This window comes from Halictus rubicundus, chromosome 15 (assembly GCF_050948215.1).
Source record: "Halictus rubicundus isolate RS-2024b chromosome 15, iyHalRubi1_principal, whole genome shotgun sequence".
NCBI lineage: Eukaryota > Metazoa > Arthropoda > Insecta > Hymenoptera > Halictidae > Halictus > Halictus rubicundus.
This window is the reverse complement of record NC_135163.1, coordinates 6521931-6537946: the sequence shown is the minus strand read 5'-3', so window position 1 is coordinate 6537946 and position 16016 is coordinate 6521931. Positions and strand designations below refer to the sequence as shown.

Genomic DNA, 16016 nt, shown 5'->3' with positions numbered 1-16016 from the left:
CTTCACTATTCTTTTTTGTAACAAAGCTTTTTAGACGAAATATTAAATATTTGTTAATATTTTTGGTGAAAAATTGAGCCGAGAAGAAAATACTCTAACTAGTAAATTCATCGTTTGCACTGGAATGGCGACTCTGAGGCGCCACTGAAAACTGTCATACTATTGTGTAAAAATAATTACTAAATTTATATTTGACACTAGAACTACCGAGCCCTAAACGTGACTTACACTTATCCCTTTATAATAACAGCAAGATTGAATTTGCTCAGGTGTCATACGATTTTTATGGTAACTTCAAAGAAGAGATATGTGAAAACGTTTTCATAGTTTCAGTAATGGTGAAAGAAGAAATCATCCACCAGGTATTTTGACTGGTTCTAGTGTTAAGAAATTGCGATAAATTTCGCCGGAAAAACAAGCTCGCTACAAAGATCGACTCTAGGACAGGTGAAAAAGGTTTTTAAAGGAGAGAAGTATGCGAGGAACGATCCTAATCCCCCAGTTGATGGACTAGGCGAAGGGGTGAGGTCGGTTCACGTGGAAACAGTGGTATCGCGGGAAGACCAGAGGAACCGGAACCGGAACCGGCTCGCGAACTATTCCGAAAATAGAGTTAGGAGGCCGTGCGGCACGTGAACGATCATCTAGCATGCCACGTATTTATAATTCCATTCATAACCCGACCACCGGTACTTTCACGTAATCGTGCCCGGCCGTAGTATAACGTTCCCGCGGCCTTGCTGCGCGAACACGTCGCGTTTCACGATTATTCGGCGTCGGTGCACGTTGCGTTCAAGTTTCTTGCTCTCCGCCGCGACGCTACGGAGGTATTCGATCCTATCCGCTACCCTAGACAACTTAGGCTCGCGCGGGTGGGGTCGAAAAACCAGCAGCCGCGGTCTCCGGACGTCTGCGCACCATTTTATGCAGGCATAGTTCGACAGGGTCAGATTTACCCTCGCCGAAAACGTCCGGGAAAGGTGTTTGGACTTTTTGGAACGTGATCGGAGCCTTCTTCCGACGGGACATATTTTTTCTCAATTTTCACGTGAGTTTTATCTACGTTCTTTGGGGACGACTTTTACAAGCAATTTTTGTGAGCGGTTTTTATATAAGTAATTTTTTCGGAGCCATTTTTAAAAACAGTATTTACAAGCTGCCGTTGTGAACGATTTTTACGAGCAATTTTTGTGAGCGGTTTTTATATAAGCAATTTTTTCGGAGCCATTTTTAAAAACAGTTTTTACAAGCTGCCGTTGTGAACGATTTTTACGAGCAATTTTTGTGAGCGGTTTTTATATAAGCAATTTTTCGGAGCCATTTTTAAAAACAGTATTTACAAGCTGCGGTTGTCAACGATTTTTACAAGCAATTTTTGTGAGCGATTTTTGCAAGCAATTGTGGGGATAAAATGTGGACAGTTACGGTAGAGATCTGTCCGGCAGACAGTCTAATCATGATTCCTTAATTCTACTTCTTAATTCTAGTGTGGTCTTCAAATTTGCATAAGGTATAAATAGGTATAAATAGGTATAAATAGAAAAATCAGCTTGTCAGATTAAAAGGTCCGCGATAGGATTGTCTCCCGCAAATTGGATTCCGCCCGAATGTCTTTGGGCAAATGGATCGATGTGATGCAAGACGTTCATCCGGTAGTGTGAATGCGAAAATATTCCGAATAGGATTAAATTTCTATCGCCTGTCATATTAAAACAACGTACAGGGTGGTCCAGTATATATTACAGCACATGATTATCTCCACTGTTTTCGGAAATACGAGAAAACTTTATGAACCAAAGTTTTTCAGTACAAAGAGGACTACTTTAAGGCAATAACAATTTTTGTTTTTGTAAGCGAAAGAGCTTAGGAGATCTCAAGGTCACCTTCATTTTTTAAAAATAGAAACATATTTTTCTATGCACTATTCGGCGCTTGCCATTCTCTATAAACAAGTGTTAACCTATGTATATAAAAAGATTAATAATTACCGAGTTATTTCAAATTAAATTTAAATGTAAGATTAAAGTTGTAATGGATCTCGCAAATTAATAATTTCTCGACATGCATAGGTTAATTCTTTCTGTTGTTTGTATAGAGAAAAACTTTTTTTGTATAGCTGCGTCGAACAGTGCATAGAAAAATATGTTTCCATCTCCAAATGTGAAGGTGACCTTGAAACCTCGGAAACTCTTTCACCCAGAGAAAGGAACCTGTTATTGCCATATTGTAGTCCCCTTTATACTGAAGAAGTTTGGCTAATAGACTTTTCTCATATTCTCAAACACACCGGGAATAATGATATGCTAATATATGCTGGACCACCCTGTATATCGAAAGCCTTCCTCCCGTTCGAAGAGGCGGAAATCTTTTCTCGCTCTCGGTGATCGACCATGCGCGCGTTTCGATTCGACGTACAATCGAGCGAGCTATTCGACAGATTTTACGACAGGGATGTTGCGTGCCGCGATTAAACATAATGTTGGCCGTACGACAGTCGCCGTTACGATTATCGTTCGAACGGTCGTAAGTTGCATAACCCATAAGGCGAGATCGCGAACGGTCCGGATCTAATTCGAATGATATACATTCGCACGCTTGTAGAACAGCCAAAAATACGATACTGTCGTCTGATGTTCAAGGGGGTGAAACCAGTCCTCAATCCAGCATATAAAAGGATAACAATTTTTTTCAAACGATAGCCTCCCAGGATCAAGCTTCGTGTCCCGCAATCTGAAAAAATACTTCCGTAATAAAATTGTCCAATCTTTAATACAAAAATGTTGATTTTACGGACGCCACCCTCTCGGCCTCTTCGGCGCCATCGTCATCGTTCCCGAAGCATTAACTATACCGGTGGCTGAGAGAACGATGAATCATTTCCGTGTTGTCAGTTCAGGGAATCGCAGGGTCCCGGATTATTCGCGACCCTTGTCAACGATAAATCGCAGGGCGAGAATGCGCCGCTTATGGGAATCGTTTACTCATACGAGTACCGAATTTATATCGTTACATTTTTCCCTAAATTTTCCCTAATATTTATATTTTTGTTTCTCAACAATGTACACCCTTAAAAGGGGTGATTCCTGAGATCATTCGAAGTAACTTTTCCCTTTGCGAAAATGTTCTCCGCGGCTTCGTTCAGGAGTTATTCACGAAAAAACACGCACCAATCAGAGCGCGGCTACAGCGGACGGACTCCGGCTCGGCCAATGCGAACGCCGCTCTCTGCGGGTCCCGTGCTCCGATTGGTCCGTGTTTTTCGTTGATAACTCCTTGACGAGGCCGCGGAGAACATTTTCGCAAAGGGAAAAGTTGGAAGCAATGTTCAGAGCAATGTGATAATATAAGTATTAGAAAGAAAGAAATTGCAAAAGTAAATCTGAAAAATTAATTATTGTTGTGATGAATGTGTTTGACCCGATTGGTTTCCTTCTAGTTCGGGAGCAGGTCTCGGCTAACAGATGATAAAATAAAATCACGCTTCCGACATGCGGCGATGCATGCCGCAGCCAACGTGGCGCTGGCGAAATTCTAATTATGTTTTGGACGAGTCGCAACTACTCATTCCGGGCACGATGTCAATTCCCGTGCCGCGACTGTCGTCATCGGAGAATGACGCTCGATCGTGACAATCGATTACCCTTCTTACCCCGTGTCCCGTTTCTGTTGCCCGTGCCCTCGTCTTTTGCCAGACGACGCGGATTCTCTCTTCTTCTCTCCTCTCCCCTCCTTCTTCTTCTTCTTCTCTCTCTCTCTCTCTCTCCCTCTCTTATGCTCTCTTGGAGTCGCCTAGACGCGTTGTCTTATGCGAAATGGGTGCCGGAAACCTAGATCCTCGACGCAATGCTGCAACTTGTGGTTTCCGACCACAAAAATGGCGTCGAAATGACGGGTTCTGATATTTTCAATTTTAAATTATTAAGATTCCAAGGACGCAGAAATTATTTAGCAAATTTATTTCTTTTCACCGTATGCATTATTTTAAAAATATTGCTAAGAATGTGGGTAGCACGTTCTTGTTATTCTCATAAAGTAATGCAAAACAGTCACTTTCAGTGCTCGGTAAACCTAGTGTTAAAACCGAGGTGATTCCAGGACTGTTACTATTTCAATGTTTCTCTACACTTTTCTTTGGAGCCATATGTTAATTTTGTAACAGTTACGGTTTTTCACAGTTACAGAGAGAACTCATTTTTGTCATAAACGCATCAAATCCGGCCATTACGAAGGGCCTAAAGTCTCGGTGCTCGACACAATCGACCTGGAAATTTGAACAAACCGTACAGGTACCAAATGATGTATCATTAACAGGTCATTGGACGTGGCAGGACACAATTTACTGGAAGCGCTCGATTTTAACGTTGTTGATTAACGTGCTGCAGCGAGAGGAATGTGGTTCTCTGTATTTCTGAGAGTCTATTACTTCGTGTAGCGACCGAGAGAGATAAATAGAATGTCAGAGAATGAGAGAGTGAGAGAGAGAGAGAGCGCGAGAGAGAGGGGGAGGACGGTATAATTCGATAAATTCATTGAGGCCGCGGTGCAGGCTCGCAGAAAGCAAAGTTACTTCGGGATACGACGGTCCATTCCCCGAGGATGATTATTATGCGTCGACGATGCATCGATAAAGTGAAACCAATTTAATCGACGATCTAGCAAGTCGAGCTCGATTGTTTTCGACGCGACTACAAAAGTTCGTCGTTTTTGCACCGTCCTCTTCTTCTTCTACTTCTTCTTCTTCTTCTTGTTTTTCCTTCTTCCTCCTCCTCCTCCTCCGACTCGTACTTTTCTTCTTCTTTTTTAATTACCACGGGAATGTCGGCCAGTAGAACGACGCGTTCAGCGGGGCCGAAAATAAATGAAGCGAAATAATCGGAGGCCGTGCTCGTGGTTGGAAATACACGAAATTGCCGAGGTTGCTCTCGGCCCATGAACAAACCTAACAGCTTCGCTTTTTTCGCTTTTATCCGTTTCGTTAGTCCCTCGAATTGCCTCTCGACGTCCACTCCAATTAGTCAAAAAGACTTCGTACCGAGCCTAACGAACGTAAATATTATTATTTATGTTATGACTAGATAATTGTTCTTTCATGGGGGTTCGAATTTCGCGCCCGAAAAACCCGCGAAATTCAAACGCGGTATTTCTGATGTCCTTTTTTCACCTTCTTTTGAACATTCGAATTTTTTGACCAGTGTTTATCGTTATTATAAAATACTTCCTCATTGAGGATTCCTTTGATACTTCCTCATACTTCCTCAATAATGTAATCCCTGGAAAAAAGTCATTATGAAATTATGAAAAATAATATAATCGCGGGAGAAACATGCAAAAAATCGCAGCCTCGTCAAAGATCGCTTACTACAACGCGCAAAAACACATGATTGGACACGACTTCGCGGCAATTGTCCCGATGATGCGACGATACTTCAAACTATTGCACTAATAACTTCGCTGGTGTTTTATTCATACGGCTCAGGGAAGACCAGTTACCTTCTGTTTGCTACAATTACCTTCCGATGACCTTTCACGTTTTTGTTTATTTAGCCGAGGCTGTTTTTGTCCAAGATAAATTCACGTAACTTCCAATTCATGTGATTTATGTATAATTACGTTTATCAGGTAAACGTTTTATTTGTGTCTCTGTGATCCTCATTATGGAACTACAAAAATAGACATTAACAAAAAGTAAGGACAAAGTTAACTAGAAAACAGAGTGAAGGAAGTATTTTTATTTATCTTATAGAAACATAATTTGTTCAGTGAACTTTGTTACCTAGGATCTAAGAAAAATTGATCAGTGATCAGCATCTATTTAAAAAAAAAAGTTCTAACAAGGGATAACAGCTTTTGCACTTTTCGCAAAACCTCCCAAAGTGACCTTTTAATTTTTTAATGTCTACGGCTATGTATATCGCCCAACTACAACATATTACAAAAATATATTGAATAGCCGAAACGGTTTTAGATTCCAATTAAACTGCAATTTGCCGTAAATCGGGAATTTTCGAAACCGAATCAGACGCGCGCCATTTTGATAGATGCCGGAGCTAAAATTATTTCAATCGTTTGCTACAACTCGATATAATTGGAGAGGATATTTAAAAAATCCTAGCTTTTGAAACAAATGATGCAATATTAGCATTTATCGCTATCACATTCGTACTGAATATTCATTTAAATCGTTCGCAACAACTCGATGCGATTAAAGGGAACATATACAGAGCATCGCAGGTTCTAAATTAATACAAATGATATAATGTCAACGTTTATTACGATTATATCCGTGCTTAATATTCATTATCTTCGACTACAGCTGCAGGAATAACTATAATCATAAAATGATCCGGTGAACAGGTTCAAGCGGCCGAATAATTGCCGCGCAAAGTATCCGATGAACGATTAAAGCGATCTCTGACGAGAGAACATTTTAATGATTCCCGCTACCATGTTACGCTGCGCGGCGTTGCCATTCACGCGTGCACGCGCACTCTCTCAGGCCAGTTGTAACGCAACAAACCTAACCTCTACGGAGAGCCGTGTGTAACTTTCGTCATTCTCCGCATTTACATCCGAGCATCCTTTCAACCTTAACAGTCGTCAAGGTTCCGTTCCCGTTTCGCTTGCTCTTCTCTCTCTCTCTCTCCCCTCCCTATTTCTCTCTCTCTTTACTTTTCACTAACTCTTACTCTCTTTCCCCGTGTTTTTCCAGAGTGTCCAAGTATCCACACTTTTTGCCATTTTACCAACGGTCAAAGGTTCACGCTAATCCCCCCCTGCCTGAATTGATTCGCTAAAAATTTAATCGCTCAACACCTCTCATTTGAAACGCATTTGAATGTTTCAACAAAAAATCTGTGTACGATCGAATTCATTCGAATAGGAATCATTCGCACGAACAGCTCGAGAAATTCATAACAATCGTTCGAACTAGTCCGAACGTGTTTTACTATTCGAATATTGGTCTCACCGAGGAGTACCTAACCTACACCTAGCGGCCATCTTTGATCTGTTGGTTGAACGTTGACTGTTAAGACCAAAGCACCTGAAAAATACTTGCAACACTGATTTTTAGTGACAAAACATCTACCCGTTCTAGTGGGAAGAAAAATGGCCCTTCTCAATGGAATCTATATTCGAACAGTTCGAACATTATTATTGATAGCTCCAGGCTGGACACTCGGGACTATTTTCAATTACCCCGGATCCGATAAGGATCTTAAGTGGAACGATCGTTGACTGAAAGGAAACTGGAACAGGCGATCCAGTGTCTTTTCTTTGCACCGAACGGCGCGTTTTGTAATTGAATGTACGATGGCCATTCTTGACACCGTCGACCGATTTTCGACAGTTAAAGAACTGGCCAACGCTTTCAAAGGATATAACCGGCAAGCAGGAAGGAAAATCGAATTTGAATGACGATCGACGATGCTCTTAACCCCTTTACACACTTCGTACTTTATGTTTGTCGGTTCGTCCGTGAGATGGCCTACAAACGTGCGAGTACGGTTTCGATTTTCTTACATTGCGCACGTACTATTATCAATTGCTCCTGGTGACGTAATTCACTGAAATATAGATTTGTATATCTTGCACCGATGGTCTTGTCTTTCGTCGATTTTACACGTGCGCAACCATTCCTGGACACCGCGCGTATCGTTATTTATTTTTATATCTGGTTTAATCGAAACGGCTTGATATATCCAAGTATCAGTACAATGCCAGATCAGAGAACAAATATCGAAACAGTAAACAGGAAGTAAACGAAAGTAAAGAAAGAGACCGAAACAGTCGACTCGTTGTTAGTCAAGGTCTGCAAGACTTTCCGAACTTGCAAAAACAATTACAGAAAAAAAAATCGATATAGTCGCACAAAGTATCGCCTATTGCACACATCCGCACACGGTCGATACAGTGTCGTGTCTATCGTGTAGAGCTCGATGCACGCAAACGTGTGCGACGCCTCGAGTTCTTAAACGACAAATAAAACTTGAATTCATCTCTGTCGCAGCCGGACATTTCATAGATTCTTATTCGCACCTTCATTCCAACGAACCTTCCTTATTCCACGCGAATTTCTCTGGAATTTACATAAAGCTTTCGAGCGCAAGAATATTCGTTATCTTTGAGGTTATGTCGAACGACGCGATACGTGTCGTATCGCGGTTCGGCCAATCGAGTGTTGCGGCTGCTATCCGTCGGTGCAACTTTCCATTTTTATTGTACACACTCGACTGTTTCCTTCGGGGGCGTTAGGGAGAGAGGGGTAATAATTAGTTAATAGAGGCGCAGCAGCGTACGCGAATTAATCATTATCTGTATCCCGTTCGTTTTCGCTGTTTCGCGTGGATCAAGATGCCGTATTGTAAAATGAGGGGAAGGGGGCAGAGAGTGGCAAATCGCGGAAGTTCGCTTTAACGAGCAAATAGCGGCATTGGTTCCAGCGCGACGGCCTTCCACGTTAATTATCTTGTCCGATAGCGCAATCTACGATTCAAAAGCTCGCGAGGAACGTATTTGCGCCACGGTGAAGATACGATCATCGAATTCTGATTATCGGCTCGATAGAACTGTCCGGTCCGTGTCGTGTCCTAACTCGTCGCGGATCAACGAGCCGGCGAAACCCGAAGAATCATAATCCACAGCGACAGGAGAAATTTACACTTTTATCGTTTCCCGCTTATCTACTCGAATTTCTCTGTCCCGACCGAACAGCAAACGAAAAACAACCTGTCCTGGTTCTTCTATTAACCTTTCATGCACAACTCTCGCAGGGCTCTAGGCTCTTGCCAGTAGGTTAAAAGTGGCTAATTAATTTACCTTCGGCCACCAATGACCAAAGAAGTGACCACGAAAAGAAAATATTTCTAGGGTAAATGAGCCCTGTTTCATTCGGTTCGATCTGTTTCTTCGTTTAGTTTAATTAGATATTGAGTATTTAAATGACTCTCGGTCAGAATAGACCCAGGCATCGCCGGCCAGGGGGTCAACACGTCTATTTGTATTTTTAACGAAGCTGTCGAAATAAATGTAATATTTGTTGTCGTCTGTAACTGAAAGTTGTAGAGACGGGTCAGGATGGGCCCGGCCATCGGCAGTTGCAATGGTTGTAATTAACAATGTTAAGTAAACAGGAAATGTAAAAGTTGAAGCGGACCAGGGGGAGGTTAGCCTATCCGGGTTAACAGATTAATTTGGCTAATCTCCTTCGCAGCGAATCCCATTTTCATCGCACTTTCATCAAAGGCTTAAGATGAATGAGGGTATGAGCCCCGAGATGCAAGTTTAAAGTTCACCGGCTGGTAAATCAATACGCCACGAGCAAAAAGAGATAGAAACCGAGAAATGAAAGAGAGGCGAGACCGGGTCGGACGAATGGAAGGGAAAAGGAGAGAGAGGAAATAAAACGAGAAAGGGAGTCTTGTTCCGTGTCGTCTGTCCTTGTCCTCTCCTCCTCCTCCTCCTCCTCCTCCTCCTCTCGACGACCTCCGCAGCGTGAATGAAAACTCCATCGAATGGGAAAACGATCAAACCCTGAAGTAGACACGCTAATAGAGGCCCCCGTAATTTATATCGCGGTGCAGGTTATTTTCTAGTAAAAAGGAAAGATGAAAAAAGGAAATTTCCCAATAAAGCAAGCGCGAGATGAGATGTCGCCGACTTCCGCTCTCTGATAAACGGTTTTGTCACGTTCTCACGATGGCTCGTCGTTCGACGAAAAACTATGCCATTTCTCTCGCGTGTGACACTATGGTTTCTCTTATCGTCGGCTTCTTTCTCGCGCCGGCTGGAACACTCGGTTTCCCCGTTTTATTTATAACTATCAATTGCTATGGCAATGCGAAAACTGTGCCTGTGCGTTTCGATGCATCAGAGTTCTTTCTATGAATTCCGTACATTTGAGCTAACTCGTCACGATTGCCAACGTGCCCACGCATACTAATCCACAAGGTAAATAGAGGAACCGGGCCTGTTCAAGAAACAGAATTTCGGTCTTGAACTTCGTTCGATGACCGGTAATGATTCAGGACTGACGATGTATTTACTAACGACAAGATAAAATTGTACTAGCTGAACTCGGATCTGATCTTCTTCTTTGTTTCTTTTATCCTCGTTTCGCCGATGTAACGAACTCTTCATTTCGGTTTTCATTCATTGTTTTTCAGTACGCGAAGTTGTTTCGATCTGTTTACTAAACGAAAATAAACTGCACTTGATCTGCAATATGTATTTGGAGAATAAGAATAGTTGAAGAGAGATGACTGATCGTTGCAAATGTAATGATTAGTCTGCAGATTCTTGTGCAAAAACGAAAAACGTTCTGAGGCAATTGAATCGAATTTAGTTTGATCAGAGTTTCAAGCACTCGTTTTTGCATTGATGCATAGAGTCCATTCTCTAATAAAATGAAAAATTTGATATTTTTCTCCCAATGCTAGAGGAACCGGAAGGATGTAATAAGAAGTATAGTGATGAAAGAAAGTTTTTGTACTTTTGATATTGCCAATGGTCGACTACGCGAATAACCGCATGGCGCTTGTGCCGCTTGATTCATAACCTCTCCCGACATAACCTCAAAAGGGGGTCGTAGATATATGTTACCGGCATAGCATCAAAACATTATGAAACCGTCATCATACGACCGCATTTGTATGCATATTTATCAGATTATATATTCTACTAACGCATTCAGGAAGGAATAATCAGCGCAATTAGCTCTTTGAAATTAGTATTCGCATTTCAGCAAACATCATATTTATGTACTGTTGCCTTAACAGAATGAGCTTAAAAAGCAACTTATAACTATTGGATACATTCTTTATAAAAAATAAAATAGTTTTCGACATTCCACGCGATTGCTTAACAACCTACAAATATATTATTCTTGTATTCGCGTGAAATTGTGCCAAGATAAGAGTCATCATCCAGGCTAGTGACGCTTAAATTAGGCGGATAATATTCGCGAATCGTATTCAAAATTTTCAAACGAAGTAATTAAAATTCCGGAAAATCGTACTCGATTCGAACGATCGTTCGAATCGTTCAACTTGTTCGATGTCTATAGCACGAAAACGAAAATATTTAACACCGGATTATGAACTTACGAGTCCTTGAATTTGTTAGAGACATGTAGTACCAAGATTCGGTCCAAAATAAAACTAAATTTCGAAACGCACGGAATTAAATTCTTATTACTCTCGACCAACCGAAAATACAACCACGCTGGTGTGGGAGGCATGAAATGGCGGTGGGTGTATCTTGGACTATAATATTATTTAGGCTTAATATAGGAAGCAGAACCGTTAATGCGCCGTAAAATATGTTTAATTAAATCTGACGATTTCTTCATAATACTTCAACGATTTTTCAATTTTTAATTATATTTGTAATTTTTTTATGTTCTACGAACTACGTAGTATGCAATTAATCATTGATATGCGGGACGCGGTGCATCGGCTGCATTATCGGTCACGTCGATCCGTTTGATAATGGCGTGTAGTAGAAGGTCTCAGTACCGGTGTCCCGATTTCTATCTGGCCCGAGTGTTCGCAGTCGATCCTCAAGATTTTCTACCGCAGTCCATAGGCAAACCCAAAAATAACTCTCCACAGGCTGGTGATCATACTATACCGGGATTGACGCGCCTCGTAGGTGGCACAACTGGTGATTAATATCATGAACGGTATATAATCACGGCACTAATCAGCGAATAACGTTTCTACGGAAAATTAACAGATTTCAGCACCACACATGAACCACACTAGACAACCTTTAAGGTGCAAATACTTGCAAGTTACTTGCTAGTTACTTGTGCTAGTGTATTCGCACCTTTAGGATGACTGTGACTATCGTGTAATATAACAAAGAACCATCAAACTCATCACTAAGCCGATTTTACATGAGACCATTGTTATTTTACAGATGTCCCACCGATAGAGCAAGAACCATTGTTTATCTTAAAGCTCCGACAATGCTGTGTAACATTCGATTTCATGGACGCGACAGCTGATCTTAAAGGTAAAGAAATTAAACGTAGTACACTTAATGAACTGGTCGAATACATCACAGCTGGCCGGGGAGTCCTCACCGAGCCTGCCTACCCAGAAATCATTACTATGGTAAGCATACTTGGGAACTACTAGTCTCTCTATCTCCCACCTCGAAATCAGTATAGTTTTACTATAGAACACTGTTTATCTGATCCACAGATTTCTGCAAATCTGTTTCGCACATTACCACCTAGTGAAAATCCGGATTTCGATCCGGAAGAGGATGACCCAACACTGGAGGCGAGTTGGCCCCACCTTCAGCTAGTTTACGAATTCTTTCTACGTTTTCTTGAATCTTCAGATTTCCAACCTACGGTTGGCAAAAGAGCTATCGAGCAAAAATTTGTTCTACAGGTACAGATCACATTTTCATGCAATATTATGTTTTGTAATATCGATTCTAATCGCTGTATATTTTCTGTTTCAGTTATTGGAGTTGTTCGATTCTGAGGATCCTAGGGAAAGGGATCTGCTGAAAACAGTCTTGCACCGTATTTATGGAAAGTTCCTTGGCCTTAGAGCCTTCATACGCAAACAAATCAACAACATCTTTTTGAGGTATGTGTATGTATTCATGCAACTATAGATTTATCCACCTAACGAGTCTTTGTTCATATTTTTCGCTTACTATTCCAGGTTTGTGTATGAAACGGAGCACTTCAATGGTGTTGGGGAACTTCTTGAAATTCTGGGTAGTATTATAAACGGATTTGCTCTTCCCTTGAAAGTCGAGCACAAGCAATTTTTGGTTAAGGTGAGAATCGTTTGTGTAAGAAGCTGATATGTACAACGTTGTTACATTTTAAAGATTGAATAATCGTGTACCGTTGCACAGGTGCTGCTGCCACTACATAAAGTGAAGTGCTTATCATTATATCATGCACAATTAGCTTATTGTGTGGTACAGTTTCTTGAAAAGGACGCTACTCTAACAGAACCAGTTATACGAGGCCTCCTTAAGTTCTGGCCTAAAACGTGTAGCCAGAAGGAGGTTATGTTCCTTGGTGAAATCGAAGAAATCTTGGACGTCATAGAACCTGGCCAATTTATTAAAATACAAGAACCATTGTTCAGGCAAATTGCACGTTGCGTGTCTTCACCGCACTTTCAGGTTTGTGAAATATCATTTACATCGGGTACCCGACATTTTCGGATTCTCGCACACCTCTAGTAATAGCAAGTACGAAGTGGACGGAATAATTTCAAATAACTATGAAAACTGTTGTTGCAGGTTGCTGAAAGAGCATTATACTTTTGGAATAACGAGTACATAATGTCTTTAATTGAAGAAAACAATCACGTTATAATGGGGATCATGTTCCCGGCATTGTATAGAATTAGCAAGGAACACTGGAATCCTACAATTGTAGCCCTTGTTTATAATGTTCTTAAAACATTTATGGAAATGAATAGTAGGCTCTTCGATGAACTTACTGCCAGCTATAAGTCTGAAAGGCAAAAGTAAGTAGTGCCTGTACGGTGGAGTATTGACAAGGCATTTGCGTAGACGAGAGTGGTTGCCGCGCGTTATCTATAGAAACGTTTTTCTAATGTCAGAGAAAGGAAGAGAGAAAAGGAGAGGGACGAAATGTGGAAGAAACTGAATGAATTGGAGGTAGTACAACGTAATGCTCTTACAGCGACCTCCAGTTCCTCCAACACTCCAGTTCCTGCCACCACAGCACCCGCGACACAAGCCCGCCCCTGAGCTGGTGAGTAACACAGCCGCCTCTCGTCGACTAATTTTCCTGCGAGCCACCCGGTATCTGTAGTAATAATAAATAAATAAATAAATAAATAAAAAAAAACGTGTCTGGCGCTCGAGAAGTATCAAGAGACAAAATAAAAAAAAAAACAAAAAAAAAAGAAAGAAAAGAACAGGAAAAAAAAGACGATAAAAGAATTGTAAATGTTTTTCCAACGAGCATAATAAATAAGTTACAAGTACGATAATTATTTTTCATTGCAGGTGGAAGTACACTACCACGCTGCCCGATCATTAGTCCTTAGTTTACGTCGATTGTCCATATACTACATGCAAAAAATTACTGTTGTTAGCAAAGCAAAGTGTCCCACAAAATGGCATTCTTGACGTGATATGTAATTCCTTTTTAATTAGTTGACGCCCAGAGAAAAAAAAAGAAACACACACACACAAGCGCGCGCGCGCACACACACACACGTACACGCACACACATATACACGTACACGCATGTATACATACAGGGGCGCGAGCGGAGAAGAAAGAAAAAAAAATTGTCCTGCGAAGGAAGCGCAGTGATGCATGATTCACGATATAATTGTTCGTTGATAACGATGATACGAGATACCATGATGATGATGATGATGATTGATGAGTTCGAGATACGTTTTTATTGTGTACATTAATTTTCCACGTTTCTTTTTTTTTCCTTTTTTCTTTGACAGCAAGAATTTCAGTTGTATAATGTACTCAGTGTCAGCACATAATACTAGGATGTTAGTCCCTTCTTAACCCGTAAGGTTCAGCTGTGCTCGGTAGGAGGAGATGATCAAGGTGTAAATTCGAGTATAGATGAAGTATATCGTTATTAAATGTTAATTTTTTGCATGTGACATTCGCGCTTCGGTTAACAAACGGCTGAGATGAGAGTGTCCTAATCACGACTGAGACCCACCTTACTTCTGATTCTCGCCTCCGACCGGAGCCAGCGGGGGCGTTGTTTGAAATGTATCATATATTCATATTAATGATAACGATAACTATAACAAAAAACATAATAAAATTAGGTAAATATATAAATATAAATATATATATATATATATATACATATATATATATACAACAACAATATATATATATATATATGATACAATATATTATAAAAATATAGTAATATTGATGATACGACAAGTCACACCATTCACACACAATACACGAATTACACCGAAACTGTGGTTTAACACGTGTAACGTACAGACCGATGTGCTACAAAACAAAAAAAAAATTACTAACAATTACGCCCGCAGCAACAAAATGGAAAAATAAAGTTTTTCATTGGAAAGGTGAGAGCCGTTACTGATATGCGACGAGCATATCGGAAAAAGTATGAAGAGACATGAAAAGATAAGAAAAATAATATTATTGAACGATAAGGTTTAATTCATTGAAACAAGAAAAAAAAACGTAAAAATATATGTTGTTTTTTAAATAAAAAAGCTATAAATAATAAAAAAATAAAAGAAGCGAGAGGCAAGTATACAATAAAGAAAAAAGATTTAATTGTACCAAAATATCCATTGCTTATAAATATAATAAATAATAGAGATACAATGCATAAGATTTATTCGGAGCTGTGCTCCCACAGGCCACTGCAGAGACGTGGGATCGTTTTTAAAGTTTCTTACCATTGCATAATAAATAATAAACAATAGTAGCTCTTAATAAAATAGGTGGTTAACAAAATGAGTGAGTGCTTGCTCATATTTTCATGAAGTAGCCGAGACGAGACTTGTTACATTTTTATTTTTTCCATCCTTTGTTTTTGCTCTTGTGTCGGAATATGTTTACCTCGTTACTCATAGTACACTTTGTTTACGAATGTACACACTGTTTATCTCCACTTCATGAAAATTAGTTCAAAGGTAAATCGAAGTATATAATTATTGTAAATGCTGTAATGTGACTCGAGAAGAACAACATAGATAAAAATTCATAAGAGTTCTATACGCATAAATAGACACTTTATTAAACGAACGTCTAATTTATTTCTACTCTCTGGTTGTTTCTTTTCTTTTGTGACTGTGGTTTTTTTTTCTATTTTTCTCTCTCTCTCTCTCTCTCTCTTTCTCTATCTATCACTCTTTCTCTCTATCTATCTTGAAAACACTTTGCTTAGTCGAACATCAGTAGATCGCTTAGAGCTGTTTGTCGTGGCCTATTTTTTCTTCTTTTTTAGGTTTTCGCAAAGACAAAAAATCCCTTCTCCT

General features: G+C 40.2%; 1 protein-coding gene across 2 annotated transcripts in view; it reads left to right on the top strand.

Moving 5' to 3' along the window:
* Wdb (serine/threonine-protein phosphatase regulatory subunit widerborst) overlaps nt 1–15800 on the top strand; it is a 54217-nt gene extending 38417 nt beyond the window's left edge. For both annotated transcript variants that reach the window (XM_076801237.1, XM_076801238.1), the window contains 8 exons: nt 11920–12116; nt 12207–12401; nt 12475–12605; nt 12684–12801; nt 12883–13158; nt 13279–13508; nt 13605–13759; nt 14017–15800. In XM_076801237.1, coding sequence (XP_076657352.1) covers nt 11920–12116; nt 12207–12401; nt 12475–12605; nt 12684–12801; nt 12883–13158; nt 13279–13508; nt 13605–13755 — 1298 coding nt within the window. In that variant the 3' untranslated portion in view covers nt 13756–13759; nt 14017–15800. The remainder of the gene's footprint in view (nt 1–11919; nt 12117–12206; nt 12402–12474; nt 12606–12683; nt 12802–12882; nt 13159–13278; nt 13509–13604; nt 13760–14016) is intronic.
* Nucleotides 15801–16016: the final 216 nt, after the last annotated feature.